Genomic DNA, 17,270 nt, shown 5'->3' with positions numbered 1-17,270 from the left:
CTTAAGGTTCTGGTTATAAGTGATGCCCAGGATATTGATGTTAGGAGTCTCACTGATGGTGGTGCCATTGACAGTTAAGAGGAGATAACAAGGCTTTCTCTTGGGCTAAATCCACCCCCCACCCCCCCCCCCCCCCCCCCCCCAGCAACTCATGGGAGTCCCTGGCTTGTGATCGACCAAAATGGAGAAGGTTCATTCGGAATGACACTGAACAGAATAAGAAACTACGTTGGGAACATGCAGAGGTGAAGTTGAGGCTTTGTTGCAAGCGCACAAACCCTGTAAGAACTCATCTGTCCAATCCTCCAAGCATGGGGTGCAGTTTGCAGTTCGCGCATTATAAGCTATCCCACAACCCATCGAACTAGAGTGGCAGCAAGTCATCATCAATCCTGAGGAACTGCATAAGAAGAAGAAGAATAGATAGAGCTTTGAAGGTTTTAGATAATAAATGTAATGTGCCACTAAAACATGAATTGTTCTCTCGCTGTTCATTTTCCAGTTGAATTCCCAACCTTGTACAAACTTGATATGTCATTTGCAACCTAGAGCAAATTCCAATTAAGGGTGTAGCTTATAACTTATCCAGACATGCAGAAGTCATGTATAAGTTCAAGAAATTGCGGTTTTTAAAATAATTTATATAAATCCTGCCTTAATTTTCTTTTTGTCCCAGTAACACAAAATCCCTTGCCATCCTATTTTGAGCCTCAAATCTTTCTTGCTGTTTGTTTTGTTGCCATTTCTCGGTTGATATCACCCTTTCTCCCCCACTATAGTTCTCCTATTCTGTCAAGCGGTTTGATGGGGTAGACATAGAGAAGATGTTTCCATTTGTGGGGTGTTCAAAACTAGGGGACCACCCAATATAAATCCAAGGGGGAATTCATGAGAAACCTCCTTACCTAGAGAATGGTGAAAATGTGGAACTTGCTACTACAGGGAATGGCTGAAGTGAATAGTATAAATTTAATTAAGGGGAAGCTAGATAAACACATAAGGGAGAAAGGAATAAAAGATTAGGTCACAGCTGGAATTTTGTGCACAGTTCTGGTCACCACATTACAGGAAGGACTTAATTGCTCTGGAGAGACTGCAGAGGAGATTTACAAGAATGTTGGCAGGGCTGGAAAGTTGCAGCTATGATTGGGTAGGCTAGGGTTGTTTGCCTTAGAACAGAGGAGGCTGAGGGGTGACCTAATTGAGGTATACAAAATTATGAAGGACCTAGATAGGGTAGACAGGAAAGACTTATTTCCCCTAGCTGAGGGGTCAATTACCAGGGGGTATAGATTTAAGGTGAGTGGAGAAGGATTAGAGGGGACATGAGGAAAAACCTTTTCACCCAGAGGGTGATGGACATCTGGAATTCACTGCCTAAGCTGGTGGCTGAGGCTGAAATGCTCAACTCATTGAAAAGGTACCTGGATCTGCACCTGAAGTGATGTAACCTGCAAGACTATGGACTAGGTGCTGGAAAGTGGGATTAAGAATGAGCGGCTAGTTTCTTTAATTCTTTTTTTTTGGCTGGCACAGACATGATGAGCTGAATGGCCTCTTTCTGCACCATAATTTTTTATGGTTAGATGGATATGCTGGTTGGGTGAGATGAAGCCAGGTGGAACAAGGCTTGCATGGAACATAAATACCAGCATGAACCTGTTGGACCAAATGTTTCCTATAGAAAATCTAGGATGGACATATTTTTGGTCTCTCGGAATGAAGGGATTTGAGGAGTGGGTGGGAAAATGGAATTGAAGTCCAAGATCAGCCATGATCACATTGAATGGTGAAGCAGGCTCGATGGGCCATATGGTCTAATCCTGCTCCAATTTCTTCTTATGATATAGCACATTCAGGAGACCATTTGAAATATCATGCATGTACCAGCTCTTTGAATGAACTATCTAATTCGTAGAATCACACAGCATAGATGAGAGAACATCCTCCTGTGTCATATTTGCTTTGTCAGCTCTTCTCTTTCAACAACTTTTCTGCTTCCTCTGTTGTCATATTTACTGCTGGTGAAACAATTACTCAATTTGGAGCTCCCGACTGTTAGGAGGTGAAGTTAGTTCAGCCGCTCCAAGAGTGTGGCCAGTAAAATAGAGACAATGGGCTGAATTTTAGCCTGCTAGGGTGCAATCTGAGACTCTGGCCCAGATTTTCGATGTGACGGAGAGCCTCTTCATCAATGTGAAAATCCAGAAATGGCTAAAATTGCTAAGTCCCGCCCCTGAACCTGGCCATTCCCATCTTTGCGAGGCTGGGACTGGAGTCAGGCTGGGGTTCGCACATGTGCGATTCGTGGAGGTAGCTAGTCATTTAAATCACCAGCTGCCTCCACTGAAGTGCATTTTGGAAGAACAGGAGTGTGGAATATGGAGTGTGCAGATTATAACAGATAAGAGGAGGTCTGAACTTAGTAGATATGTTTAGATAACCAAGAGAGATATCCAAGATAACCTTTGCAGCGGTAAGATACCCCCCTGGATAGGTTTACATTTGGGAGAGGTAAGGCACCTTTTGGGATTGTTAAAAATAAACATGAATATGCACTTTTTACGCACAAAATCATTGGAACTGTCCAGCTGTCAAAAACCCTGTCCAGCTGTCAAGGAGCTGCCTAGCTGTCAAGGAACTGTTAAGGAACTGTTCAGTTATCAAGGAACTGTTAAGGAACTGTCCAGCTGTCAAATCTGCCAAAGCTATCCAGGAAATGTCAAACCTATCAAAGCTGTCAAAGTTATCCAGGAAGTGTCAAAGCTGTCACAAACTGTCTAAGGATACTAGGTGAGTTGGCAGGGAGGAAGTAGGGGCGAAGTGTGGTGGGTGGAGGGGCATGCCATGAATTGGCATTAAGTTGGCATAGGAGGTATGGGTCAGTGAGGGTGGCTAGAGGGGCACTAATTTGGCATGGGGGTATGGGGGCCAACGAGGCTGGGTGGGGGGAATTGGTTGGCAAAGGTCGGCATGTATGGAGCATAGGGAGTGTTTGGGGGTCCGGTTGAGATCTAGAGGAATGTCTTTTGTTTTATTATTCATTTTTATTTATTTAAACATAGTGCTGGGGCACAGAGGCACCTGGCAAGCTACATATTCGTTCTGGGGTTCCCCCGTCCGGCTCCTGTTTCAGTGGGCAGACATTTTTAAAGGTTGGGTTTGCCGAGCTGGGAAATCTCCCAACTTGGTGAACCCGACCGGAAACCTGAGCCTCTGTGTTTCTCCACTGCAATCCTCCTCTGAGGCACTCAGGGTGGCAATCACCAGACAACCACTTCTGGTTCTCTGTCTCACCCTGGTGTTTTGCTTTCTTCTGTGAGGAGAGAGAAAGAAGAGAGCTATGAATGTGAGAAATGTATTGTGTTGAGTCATAGAGTCATTTACAGCACAGAATGAGGTCATTCAGCCCACGCAATCCATGGCGGCTCCCTGCAGAGCAATCCAGTCAGCCCCATTCATGACCATTTTGGAGACTGTGAGGAAAGGGCGTGAATGGCAATGAGATGAGGGAGACTATCGCTGATGGCTTTTCAGATGTGATGGGTGGACCTGCAAGGTGTGTTGATTTGAGTAGTGCAGTGCAGGAGAAAGCTCTAAGTCATAATGAGGGTGTTGGCACTTGATTGTGGCATGCCACTCACCTTTCCTGCCCTGATGAAGTCATTGGACCTCTTGCAGCACTATTATCCATGAGCGTGGGACCACTCTCCAGCTGTTCACCTCAGTCATTTCCAGCCACACAAGCTTGGCTTCAGAGGCAAGTTTTGTCCTCCCATCAACTGGGAGCAAGATGTCTCTGTGGGCCCTGATAGCCCACAGCAGATCCCCTGGGATGCCTTAGAGGGCTGGAGGGCAGTCTTTTCCTTTTTCCCCTCATTCTAATTGCCTCTCAGTTGGAATTTGTAGAATGCTTCCATTCTGTCCCTCACTGGGGTCCCTTTAAATACTGAGGCTTCAACAGTCAGTTACGGGTTGTGATCACACTCGCCTGCTCCGAAAACCCAGAAGCTAATGCCATGCCTCAGTTAACGAGGCATGGAAAAGCCCACTTGATGAACTTAGTTTCCTGACCTGCTGCTGGCCTCTGCTGTGAACGGGTCCAAAAGTTAAAATACAGCCCAATATTTCACTCAGTTACATGAATCTGGTGTATTGGGTCCAAATCTGAGTGCCACACTTTGAGAAGGATGTTAAGGCCTTAGAGAGGGTGTTGAGGAGATTTACTAGAATTGTTCCAGGGGTGAGTGATTTTAGTTATGTGGAGACACTGGAGAAGCTGGAATTGTTCTCTCTGGAGCAGAAAGAAATGTATAAGAGTTGTTCAAAATTACGAAGGGTTTTGATCAAGTAACTTATGCAGGTCAGTAACTAGGAGGCAAAGATTGAAGGTGATTGCCAAAAAGAACTAGAGGGGAGATAAAGAGAAATTGTTTTAAGTAATGAATTGTTATGATCTGGAATGTACTGCCTCAAACAGTGGTTGGTGCAGATCCAATAGTAACTTTCAAAAGGGAATTTACAGGGCTGAGGGGAAAGAGCAGGGGAGCGGGGCAAATTGGATAGTTAATGAGTTGACATAGGCATGATGGGCTAAATGGCCTCCTTCCAGTGCTGTATCATTCTACAATGTCAAATAAACTGCAATACTTTGGGGAAGGCTTCTTTTGGTAGCTATTTAAAAAAGGCTCGAGTAAAAAACGGGTGAAATGGTTTCATTTGATAAAATGGAAAAGAAAATTGTGCTGCAGGGGTTTCACTGATTTGGAGGTAAAAGGGCAATTGAAAATAGCATTGTTCATCAACTTCAGGCAGGCTTGATTTAATAACATTTATTTATACAAGTTACTCAAACATAAATGATTCCAGCTTTTAAGGATAGCTATTGAAAGTAATAAACACAGCAAGCTTGATTAGATCAAGAACAATTGGGCCATCAGAGATCAAATCCATAATACTAAACATTGGCAAAATACCAGAGTACAGGCTTGGCTCCGGAATTGCATGAAAATGCTTGTTTCGTTTAGATCCATGAAACTGCTACAATATTTATGTCTACAATGGCAGTGTTTTTCTACAGCAGTTAGGAAGGAATGCCTTTCACCATGCATTTAACATAGAATGAGACAGCACAAAAGGAGGCCATTCAGCCTTCTTTTCTGTGCCAGCTCTTCGAAAAAATTATCCAATTTATCTCACTTTGCCTGTTCTTTCCCCATAGCCTTGTAAATCCTCTCCCCTCCAAATATTTATCTTACAGCCTTTTGGATATTACTATTGAATCTGCTTCCATCATCTTTTCAGGCAGTGTGTTCCAGATCATCATAACTTGCTGTGCAAAAGGATCTCTCAAGTTGCCTCTGACTCTTTTACCAATTACCTTAAATCTGTGTCCCTCTGGTTACTGACCCTCCTGCTAGTGGAAGCAGTTTTGCCTTACTTACTCTTTTAAACCACTCAAGATTATAAACACTTCTATTATATTTCACTTTAACCGGTAGTGTAGTGATAATGTCACTGGACAAGTAATCCAGCAGCCTAGGCTAATGCTCTGGAGACACGGATTCAAATCCCACCATGGCAGTTGATGGAATTCGAATTCAGCTAATAAATCTGGAATATAAAGCTAGTCTCAGAGATAGTGACCATGAAACTATTTTCAATTGTCGCAAAAATCCACCTGTTTCACTAATGACCTTTAGGGAAAGAAATTTGCCATTCTTATCTGGTCTGACCTATGTGTGACACCAGACCCACAACTGACCATAAGACATGAGCAGAAAAAGGCCACTCGGTCCATCGAGTCTGCTTCGCAATTCAATGAGATCATTGATGACCTGATAATTCTCAACTCCACTTTCCTGCCTTTTCCCCATAGCCCTCGATTCCCTTACTGATTAAAAATCTGTCTATCTCAGCCTTGAATATACTTAACATATCCCTCTGTGGTAAAGAATTCCACAGGTTGACTACCCTCTCAGAGAAGAAATTCCTCCTCATCTGTTTTAATTGGGTGCCCCCTTACTCCGAGATTATGCCCTCTGGTCCTAGACTCTCCCACAAGGGGAAACAACCTCTCAGCATCTACTCCGTCAAGCCCCCTAAGAATCTTATATGTTTCAATCAGGTCGCCTCTCATTCTTCTAAATTTCAATGAGTACAGGCCCAACCTACTCAACCTCTCCTCATCAGAAAATCGCTCCATACCCGGGATCAACCAAGAGAACCTTCTCTGGACTGCCTCCAATGCCAGTATATCTTTCCTTAGAAAAGGGCACCAAAACTGTTCGCAATATTCTAGGTGTAGTCTAACTAGTGCCTTGTATAGTTTTAGCAAGACTTCCCTATTTTTACACCCTATTCCCTTTGAAATAAAATTCCATTGGCCTTCCTTATTACCTGTTGAACTTGTATGTTAGCTTTTTGGGATTCATGCACAAGGACTCCCAAATCCCTCTGTGCTGCAGCTTTCTGCAGTCTTTCACCATTTAAATAATATTCAGGTCCCCTATTCTTCCTGCCAAAGTGCATAACTTAACATTTTCCCACATTATATTCCATCTGCCAAGTTTTTGCACATTCACCTAACCTGTTTATGTCCCTCTGTAGACTCTTTGTGTTATCCTCACCACTTGCCTTCCCACCTATTTCTGTGTCATCCGCAAACTTGGTGATAGTACATTCACTTCCCTCATCTAAGCCATTAATATATATTGTAAATAATTATGGCCCCAGCACTGATCCCTGTGCACTTCACTAGTCACAGGTTGCCAACCCAAAAATGCCCCCCGTATCCCAACTCTCTGTCTTCTATTAGTTAGCCAGTCCTCTATCCATGCTAATATACTATCCCCAACACTATGGGCTATTATCTTAACAAGTAGCCTTATGTGCGGTGCCTTATCAAATGCCTTTTGGAAATCCAAATACATTACATCTTCTGGTTCCCTTTTATCTATCCTTTTTGTTACCTCCTCAAAGAATTCTAATAAATTTGGTAGGCATGATTTCCCCTTCATGAAGCCATGCTGACTCTGCTTGATTAGATGATGTATTTCTAAATGCTCTGCTATTACATCCTTTATAATAAACTCCAACATTTTCCCAATGACAGATGTTAAGCTAACTGGTCTATAGTTACCTGTTTTTTGTCTCCCTCCCTTTTTGAATAAGGGTGTTACATTGGCTGTTCTTCAGTCCTCTGGGACTTTTCCAGAATCTAAGGATTCTTGGAAGATTACTACCAGTGCACCCACTATCTCTGTAGCTACTTCCTTTAATATCCTAGGATGCAACCCATCAGGTCCAGGGGACATATCGGCCTTTAGCCCCATTAGATTCCCTTTTCTCTAGTGATAGTTATTGTATTTATTTCGAACCCCTCCCCCCACCCGCGCTAACCTTTGCCCTTGATTATTTAACATTTTTGGAATGGTATTAGTATCTTCTACCGTGAAGACTGAAGCAAAGTATTTATTCAGCTCCTCTGCCATTTCCTGGTTCCCCATTATTATTTCCCCAGCTTCATTCCCTAAGAGGCCTATGTTCACTTTGGCCTCTCTCTTCCTTTTTATATATTTAAAGAAACTCTTACTGTCTGTTTTTATATTACTTGCTAGTTTACCCTCAAAGTTTATTTTCTCCCTCTTTATTTTTTTTGGTCCTCTTTTGTTGGGTTATTAAACTTTCCCAATTCTCTGGCTTACCACTAATCTTTGCCACATTGTATGTTTTTTCTTTCAATTTGATGCTATCCTTAACTTCCTTGGTTAACCATGGTTAGCTTATCCCCTTGCTTGAATCCTTCTCCCTCACTGGGGTATATCTTTGTTGAGAGTGCTGCAGCAGCAACACATCACCCGTCCTGCCATCGCTATCGTATTTTATTCAATTTATTAATTAACTACTCTTGTATCCCCACTCTTTACACTTTTTATTATAATTATTTTTTATATCCAATGATATCAAACTTATATTTAACAAGCTATCTTTAAGAAAAAGAGAAAAAAGACTAGAGATCTAAACACAAACTAAAGACTTTACTTTAAAGACTAGAAATACTCACCAATCCTACTCACCAATCAACTGCTGTCCACACTCTTTTCCCTGGAGTCCGAGCCGCAGACATTGCGCCACATCAAGGAGGGGAAAGTTACCTGGACCTCCAGGAGGCAGCCACACCCCTCAGATTAGGTCATTCAAATTTGGTCTGTGATCAGGGACAGGAAGGTGTGACTGCAGGTGAAGCAGGTATGGGGATCCAGGGGGTAGCATTCGAGGAGCCTCGGCTCCTTTAATAGTCTCACACGCTTCTCTCACACTCTCGCTGTAAATGACCACACTTTCTCTCGCACTCTCTCACTGTAAATGACCACGCCATTTCTCTCGCACTCTCACTGTAAATGCCCTCTGAAATGACCTAGCAAGGGTAATTAAGGATATGCAACAAATGCCCATATCCCATGAAAATAATTTTTAAAAACTTCTCTTAGGACAGCTTCTCCAGTCCCTCCACGTAACTGAAGTCTCTCATCCCTGTTACCATTCTAGTAAATCTCCTTTTCACCCTCTCCTTCCTAAAGTGTGGTCAGAACTGGACACAATACTTTTTCTGAGGCCTAACCAGAGTATAGAAAATCCAGTTCTGTACTCATGTTGTTCGCAAGAGAAATTCATCCTCTTTATTTTGCTTTTGCCCAAAAAATAGATCAATTTTGTGACAAGTGATTTAATCCAATAGTCCCACTCCCTCCTGTACTTTCCCCATCATCCTACAATATTCTCCTTTTCAAGCGTATATCTGATTCCCTTTGAGAGTTACTATGGAATCTGCGTCCACCACCCTTTTCTATAGTGCCTTCCAAATTGTAACAACTTGCTGAGTAAAAACAAAATCTCTTCATTCACCTCCTGGTCCTCTTGCCAATTATCTTAAATCTGTGTCCACTGGTCACTGACTCATCTACCAGCGGAAAAGGTTTCTCGTTATTTACCCCATCAAGACCCCTCATAATTTTGAACACAAATTTATGCATCATTGTGATTGACCAGAATATTGTCCTTACAAATGGCATTGTCTTTATTTTGAATTTTTGAACAGTTCCTGTGTTGCATCCAAGTATGAAATACCTGTGTCTTCAGTGAAGGTGAAGGATGGACTGCTTTCAACTGCAGGCATTCCTTCACAACCTAACTTGCCTAATGATCCACAACTCCTATCCAAGCACCCTACAACCATGGTGGAACCAGGAGACATTATTTTACTAAAATCACTACAGGTAATAACTGTTTTAAGTGTGGAAATGTGTTAATGTGAAAGAATATCCGCAAAATAGAAAGAAAGACTTAGAGTAGAATTTTCTTGGCTCCAGGATAGCGTGAATGGAGGCAGGGGGCCAGAAAAATGGTGTGGAGCCACATCAGGCTGGTTCCCCATGCATGGATCTGTTTAGTCACATGTTCTGATTATGGGCACCACATTATCCTGTTTCCAATCTTCATGTTCTAATTAGTTTCCTCTGGCTCTCTCATAATGATTGCAATGCCTCCCAAATTTTTTCCATGCTCTCTCATCGCTAGAATAAAAGACATTTATTTCTGGGGATTTATTTGTTTTCAGTCCGTTTACCTTATCCAGAACATCTATTTAATTGATAAAACTTGGGGCATCTTTGGCAAGGGTGTGTTACTCAACCTTGCTCTTTTCATTCAGAATATTTGCGATTTGGTGTTCATCCTTGCCTCACAAATCACACATGCACAAACATACGAGTGAGGAGTAGGAGTAAGCCATTTGGTCCTTCAAGCATGCTCCGTCATTCAATAAGATCATGGCTGATCTGATTTTAACCTCCAGCCTACCCCTGATAACCCTTCACCCCCATGTGTATCAAGAATCTATCTAGCTTTGCCTTGAAAACATTCAAAGGGCAAAATTTTACATTTGGCGTGTGGGCTTGCGTCCGACATGCCGGAACGTAAAATGACCCGTGATGACGTTGGGTGTGCGTCCCGACACGATCGCGAATTTGCGCGATATTTCATTCGGCAGGCGCCAGGTGACTCCGGTGCGCACCCGACGACAATTGAAAGGCCTATTAAGGCCATTAGGGACCTAATTAACCTGAATTTTACGCTGCCCCCAGACAAGAAGGCCAAGCGGCCTTTACATTTTTTAGGAAACCTCATCCATGAGTGGAATGAGGTTTCCTAAAGCTATTACAAATTTAATAAAAATTTTCATCTGAAATTAAAAACATGTCCCATCTTATGTGACACAGTCACATGAGGGAACATTTCATTGAATTTTTATTGCATTTATTAATTTTTCCAAAAATCGCTTCAATCTCCCTGAGGTAGCTCCGTGCCTCGGAGATTGAAGCGCTCTTTCGCGCGTATGCACGAACCAGGTGCCAGGCCTGCTCTCCCTCCTCCCCACGCCCGCATAGGTATACCGCTTGCGATCCACCCAGGAGGCTCGCCTGTGTGAAATCGCGGAGCAGAGCCAATCGCGGGCGGCAGTTGGTTCCCTAACTGCCCCTGCCCGCTCCCGCCAAGCCCACCCAACGATTGGAAAATCCTGGCCAAAGACTCTGCTTCCACTGACTTTTGACAAAGGGAGTTCCAAAGACTCACCACCCTCTAAAAGAAAAAACTTCTCACCTCTTTCTTAAAAGGGTGACCTCTTATTTTTAAACAGTGACCCCTAGTTCTAGATTCTCCCATAAGTGGAAACATCCTCTACACATCCACCCTGTCAAGACTCCTCAGGATCTTATATGTTTCAATCAAGTCGCCTCTTACTCTTCTAAACTCCAGCAGATACAAGCCTAGCCTGTCCAACCTTTCCTCATAAGACACCCCACCCGCTCCAGGTATTAGTCTGGTAAACCTTCTCTGAACTGCTTCCAATGCGTTTACATCCTTCCTTAAATAATACAGCACTCCAGATGTGGTCTCACCAGTGTCCCGTACAATTGAAACATAACCTCCCTATTTTTATATTCAATTCCCCTAGCAATGAACGATAACATTCTATTAGCTTTCCTAATTACTTGCTGTACCTGCATATTAGCCTTTTGTGATTCATGTACTGGGACACCCAGATCCCTCTGCACCTCAGAGCTTTGCAATCTCTCACCATTTAGATAACATGCGTCTTTTTTTTTTCTTCCTGCCAAAATGGACAATTCCACATTTTCCCATATTGTACTTCATTTGCCAGATCTTTACCCACTCACTTAACCTATCTATGTCCTTTTGCTGCCTCCTTATGTTCTCTACACAACTGACTTTCCTATCTATCTTTGTATCATCAGCAAATTTAGCAACCACTCCTTCTGGCCCTTCATCCAAGTCATTTATATAAATTGTAAAAAGTTGAGGCCCCAGCACTGACCCCTGTGGTACACCACTCATTACATCCTGCCAACCAGAAAAAGATCCAGAGGCTACCCTCTGTTTCCTGTTAGCCAGCCAATTTTCTACCCATGCCAATATGTTATCCCCTACAGCACAAGCTTTTATTTTTTGCAATGATCTTTGATGTGGTATGTTATCAAATGTCTTCTGGAAATCTAAGTACAGTACATCCACCAGTTCCCCTTTATCCACAGCACATGTGACTCCTTCAAAGAACTCCAGTAAATTGGTTAAACATGATTTCCCTTTCACAAAACCATGTTGCCTCTTCCTGATTGTCCTGAATTTTTCCAAGTGCCCTACTACAACATCTTTAATAATGGCTTCTAACATTTTCCCTATGACAGATGGTAAGTTAAGTGTCCTGCTTTCTGACTCCCTCCCTCTTTGAATAAAGGAGTTACATTCACTATTTTCCAATCTAATGGCACCTTCCCCGAATCCAGGGAATTTTGGAAAATTAAAACCAATGCATCAACTATTTCACTAGCCACTTCATTTAAGACCCTAGGATGAAGTCCATCAGGACCCAGGGATTTGTCAGCCCACAGCTCCAACAATTTGCTCAGTACCACTTCCCTGGTGATTGTAATTTTCCTGAATTCCTCCCTCCCTTCCAATTCCGGATTTGCACAGAAGGCGGAATCCTCCCAGATTTGCACTAAGTGCAGTAGCAGGCGGGAAAAATAACATTTTACCTGCTGGCTGTAATGGCGGCTTTTCACGCCTTATCATCCCAATCCTGCCTCATTAATCATGCATTCCCAGGAAACACGCCTGGTGGGCAGGCTCTCATTTGCCCACCACGCCATCACCTTGCTGCTTCCTCACACCGAGTGCCACATTTAAAGTGCTGACGCCTGCACACCTCTCTGTGCTCGGATAGGAGTTGTGGATCATTAGGCATCCAAAAGGCATTTCAGGGATGCATCACTGAATCGGGGGCTGCAGTCTTCTTGTCTTGTGGGTCCATGTCCTCTGTGCTGCAATCCAGCCCAGGATTGCAGCACAGAGGACATGGACCCACAAGACAAGAAGACTGCAGCCCCCGATTCAGTGATGCATCCCTGAAATGCCTTTTGGATGCCTAATGATCCACAACTCCTATCCAAGCACCTCCAACCATGGTGAGGACGAGGTCAAGAAGAGCTCAGTGACCTGTCACTGGAATTCCTTTTGGAGGCCTGCCATGATGTCCTCTACCCTCGCTCTGGCCACAAAAGGTCCAGCAATCTCACCACTCCGGCTTGGTAGGCAATGGCAGTGGTGATCAGTGCCAATGCTGCACAGAATGGTGGTGACCATCCAATGCAGAATGATCTCATCTGTGCCGCCAGGGTAAGGCGGCCATCTCATCACTCTGAACTCCCACACTCAAGCCCATCACACATTCACTGGCATCTCACGCACTGCCAGCTCAAGGGACATCACCACTCACACTCTCACACACACCCTCACATCTCCACCTGGCCTCATTTCCCCTGGAGACTGTCTCCTCAGCACTCACCATCCTGAGGCCACTTCTACAGATCAACTTGTGCACCCACACACACCCTGGGTTACCCCACTTTCCTAGTACAGCCCTCGCCCTGCAGTCTCTTCCCTTGCCTGAGGCCGCATCTCCCCCTGCCCCAAGCAAGCCCTAGCCATGCAGCCATTGAAAAGTCAACCCCACCTTGCGACTGATCTGGTAGGTGGAGACCTGCCCGTGAGCCCCTCTAAAAGTAATGTGGTGCTGTCTGCAAAGCCTGGCGCTGATGACCAAAGCAATGTAGGCAAACACACCTCGAAGTCCCAAGCGAAGTGCAGCTTGCCATGTGCACATCGCTTATGTACATTTGCGAAACACACTGGCACGCTTGAATGATCCAGTGTTGGGGGGACGACTCCGGCGGGCTAGCCTTATAATATTATGCAGATGTATTACAATGAAGTTCCCAACATCTGGTGGCGGGAAACACGGCCCGCCATTGACAGGCAGAGCGGAAGATTGCAAACAGGTTTCACGACATCGTGAAACTGATTTTTGGCCTTCTCGCCACATTTTCTGCTCACGCTGCCAAACACGCCCGCTGCCAACCGGCATGAAGAATTCCACCCAGAATCATACAACCTTGTTGCACAGGAGGACATTGATTGTTCCATTGTGCCTGGTCTGGTTGTTTGAGAGAGCTCTTCAATTAGTCCCTCTCTCCTCAGTTCTTTCCCCATAGCACTGTATATTTTTCCTTTCCAAGTTTATATCCAATCCCCATTTTAAAGTTATTATTGAACCTGCTTCCACTGGTCCTTTCCAATCACAAAACTGGCCATGTCAAAAATATCTCCTGCTCTCCCTTCTGTTTCTTTTGTCAATTATCTTAAACCTGTGTGCACTGGTTACTGATACTCCTGCAAATGGAAACCGTTTCTCCTTATTCACTCTATCAAAACCTTTATTAAATTGAACACATCTATTAAATCCCTCCTTAACCTTCTTTGCTCTAGGAGAACAATCTGAGCTAATCCAGTCTCTCCAAATACATTCTGTTACAACTCTGTATTGACAGGTTTATAAACAAGTTATCTCTAAACAGGTTTATGATTTTGCGTATGGATGAAATTTTCCTTCCTTCTGAGTTAAAAACAGTTTTAATAGGGGAAAGAATTCAGTTGACTGTGAATTGGAAAAACGGTCAATGTAACACCAATGTTCAAACTAGATAACCATAGTAATTTATAGGCTTGGGAATAATAAGAAGTAGTGTATGTTGTGCGTACCTGCTGAAAGTTTTGGAAATAAGTTTATAAATGAGGATTGTTCCTTTACCAAGACAAGGCTTATTTATTTTATAGAATAAGATCACCTTCAGAACAAGAGTGCCAAATGCAGGCAAACATGTGGTTATGGTGCATTTTTATCAGCCTTTGTACCCAGCATTCCCAGTTGAGGTGATGGTGGATGGAGGCCGTCCCTATGATGGTGAGTATATTAGTCAATAATTGGACTGTGCCGTTTTTGAACATTCTCCAGCCACTGCACTTCAGGATGGGTATATTGGCCTTGGATTGATGTAGCACAGATTCATCAGAATAACAATAATACCCATGCTGGCACAAGTCGTCACCAACCGCTCCCCCCCCCCACCCCCCCCACCCCCCCCGGGCCACTGATCCGCTGTGACGCAGCAACCCTCCATGTAGCTCAGCGGATCAACAAAAACAAACGCCTCCCCATCCACCAGGATCTCACCATCATTCCTCACCTCTGCTTGAAGCCTTTTTGGACCCATGCACATGATCTCAGGCAATGCGATTTCAACCCTGAAGAAGCTTGGAAAAATGAATGTTCCTTACAAGAAGTCACGAACAAACACCTTGTGGAAGACTCAACACAGAAAGTCCCTGGTTTCAACCTCTCACGAAGCTCATGGGCCTCCCTAATCCACATCCGTACAAACCATGGCAGATGCTGATACCTGATGCACAAATGGAAAATTAAAAACTCTTCTGTGTGCAACTGTGGTAACTCAATGCCTAACTCATCAATACAAAGGAGATATTACAGCGATACACGACGCCACAACTTATGTAATATCCTGGCTTCACCACCTTGCTGTAAAATTATAGTTGTTGCTCTATACCCAGCCAATCGAAAGAAGAAGAAAAACCAGAATAATACTGTCCAGTTATGAGAACAGATTGCATGGACTAGGCTTGTATTCTCTTCAGTGTGCAAGATGAAGGTTGTGATCTAATTAAGACAATTAAAGAATTTGATAGGCTTAGCGGTGAGAACCTATTTCATCTGGTGAGGGAGTTTTTAAAAAATTTGTTCATGGGATGTGGGTGTCACTGGCTAGGCCAGCATTTATTGCCCATCCCAAATTTCCCTTATTCAGAGGACATTTAAGAGTCAACTACATTGCTGCAGGTCTGGAGTCACATGTAGACCAGACCAGGTAAGGACAGCAGATTTCCTTCCCTAAAGGACATTAATGAACCAGATGGGTTTTTACAACAATCGACAATGGTTTCATGGTCATTGAACTTTTAATTCCAGATTTTTATTGAATTCAAATTCCACCATCTGCCATGGCAGGATTCGAACCCAGGTCCCCAGAGCATTACCCTGGGTCTAGGGATTACTGGTCCAGCAACAATATCACTACACCATTGACTCATAACCTTAAATTTATAGCTAGGTCATATAAGTGTGATGTCAGGAAGCATTTTCATCACAAAGAAGCAGCCAGGTTTGAGAGTTAGTGAAGAAAATGGAAAACCTACTGAGGAGTCTGAAACATTCTGAAAGGTAAGTGTGAAGTGTTTCACACCTTCAAATGATACTATTAGGTGCAGTATTATAATGTAGATGTATTTTTAATGCAGTGATTCATCATGAGGATCTGCCTTTAAAGGTCAGGTGACCCTTACATTGACCAGCCTTGTGTATTTGTTCACATGCATTACAGTAGTTTTCCAATGGAAAAAGCACCATGATGCAGTGAAAAATATTGCAAAATGTCCAATCAGCCTGTGCTTTCATCTTTTCTGATTTAAAAAAAAAAATTGGTTGTGACATTTGAAAAAATATCCAACTACAGACTTCAAAATTGAAACAAGCACCTGTTCTTTCCTTCCCAGTGAATAGTCTATTGCTGTGGTCATTATCAATGCTTCACTGAGTTTCAAGTGCTAAAGGGTTTCAGCACAGTAGATTTTCCATTTATCAGACAATGAATAACAGTTTTGAGAGGTTATAATGACAAGATTGCCGCCTTGATGTGGTTTCTGGTTTGTTCACACAAGCTAATAGGATTACAAGTGTTTTTTTTTTAATTTGCTCATGGGATGGGGGCGTTGCTGGCTTGGCCAGCATTTATTGCCCATCCCTAATTGCCCTTGAGGACTGAGTGCTTTGCTAGGCCATTTCGGAGAGCATTTAAGAGTTGACCATGTAAGCTTTTTCACATGGAGGAATGTACTTTTTTCTCAGTATCAATGATTATGGAGGTTTTTATTAGATGGTGAGAGGTTTATTTTTTCCCAAGAAATTTAAAATATTTTCCATTGGTACTGCATGGAATCTGAGGACTGCAGTGGCTATGGAGGATACATGGTGAGGGGAGGGCATAGAGGTGGCATGAGTAATATCAGGGCATGGAGGATACATGGGGGCATAGAGGTCACATGGTAGGGGAACAATGGAGATGAGAAGTGAGGTTTAGGGGTCTTGAATCAATGTTGAGAGCTGGGTTGGAGAATGGAGGGGGCCTTCCAACTGGCCCACCTCCACACCCACACTCCTGACGCACTCTGGTGTAGCTTGCAAACTGCACTCTGAACCCGACCCTGGTGACAAAAGACAATAATGCCATGTGAAGTCCCGTGTGGGTCGAGTGTGCAGTTTGTGAGCTGTGAAAGTGCACAGGTTGGGTTTTCCCAAGCTCAGTGGAAGATTCAGCCCTGAGAGTCAGTTGAAAATTTCACAACTGAGATTGATGGATTTTTCTTGGATTAAGGGCTATGGAAGTAAAGAGGGTAAACAAAGTTTAGATATATATCAACTATGATTAAATTGAATGGCGTAACAGGCTTGAGAGGCTGAATGGTCTACTCCTGTTCCTATGGGCAGTCCTTAATTTTGGTTATGAACTTCATCTGTTTTTTTAGGATTCTTTACTGCTTTCTTCTGTCCGCATGGTTTTGGATGCCGCAACCAGGTCATTTCAGGGAATAGAATAGAATTGGATATAAACAACCTGGAGTTGTCCATCATTCTCACTGTTCCAAAAGAGAAAGCACTTTGGGTGGTAAGTTTTGAACAAATACTAGCAGAATTATTGCTGCTGGGTTTCTTGGATAAC

At 43.3% G+C, this 17,270-nt stretch overlaps 1 protein-coding gene across 4 annotated transcripts in view; it reads left to right on the top strand.

Annotated features, from left to right (window-relative positions):
* The window catches only part of lama3 (laminin, alpha 3), a 500,534-nt gene that overhangs the window by 319,903 nt on the left and 163,361 nt on the right, over positions 1 to 17,270 (top strand). For all 4 annotated transcript variants that reach the window (XM_078541180.1, XM_078541178.1, XM_078541182.1 and 1 more), the window contains exons 29-31: positions 9,101 to 9,278; positions 14,257 to 14,383; positions 17,077 to 17,216. In XM_078541180.1, the coding sequence (XP_078397306.1) occupies positions 9,101 to 9,278; positions 14,257 to 14,383; positions 17,077 to 17,216 (445 nt within the window). The remainder of the gene's footprint in view (positions 1 to 9,100; positions 9,279 to 14,256; positions 14,384 to 17,076; positions 17,217 to 17,270) is intronic.

This window comes from Cetorhinus maximus, chromosome 4 (genome assembly GCF_964194155.1).
Source record: "Cetorhinus maximus chromosome 4, sCetMax3.hap1.1, whole genome shotgun sequence".
In the NCBI taxonomy this organism is placed as follows: Eukaryota; Metazoa; Chordata; class Chondrichthyes; order Lamniformes; family Cetorhinidae; genus Cetorhinus; species Cetorhinus maximus.
Note: the sequence above shows the minus strand (reverse complement) of the source record. Positions and strands in the feature narration are given on the sequence as shown.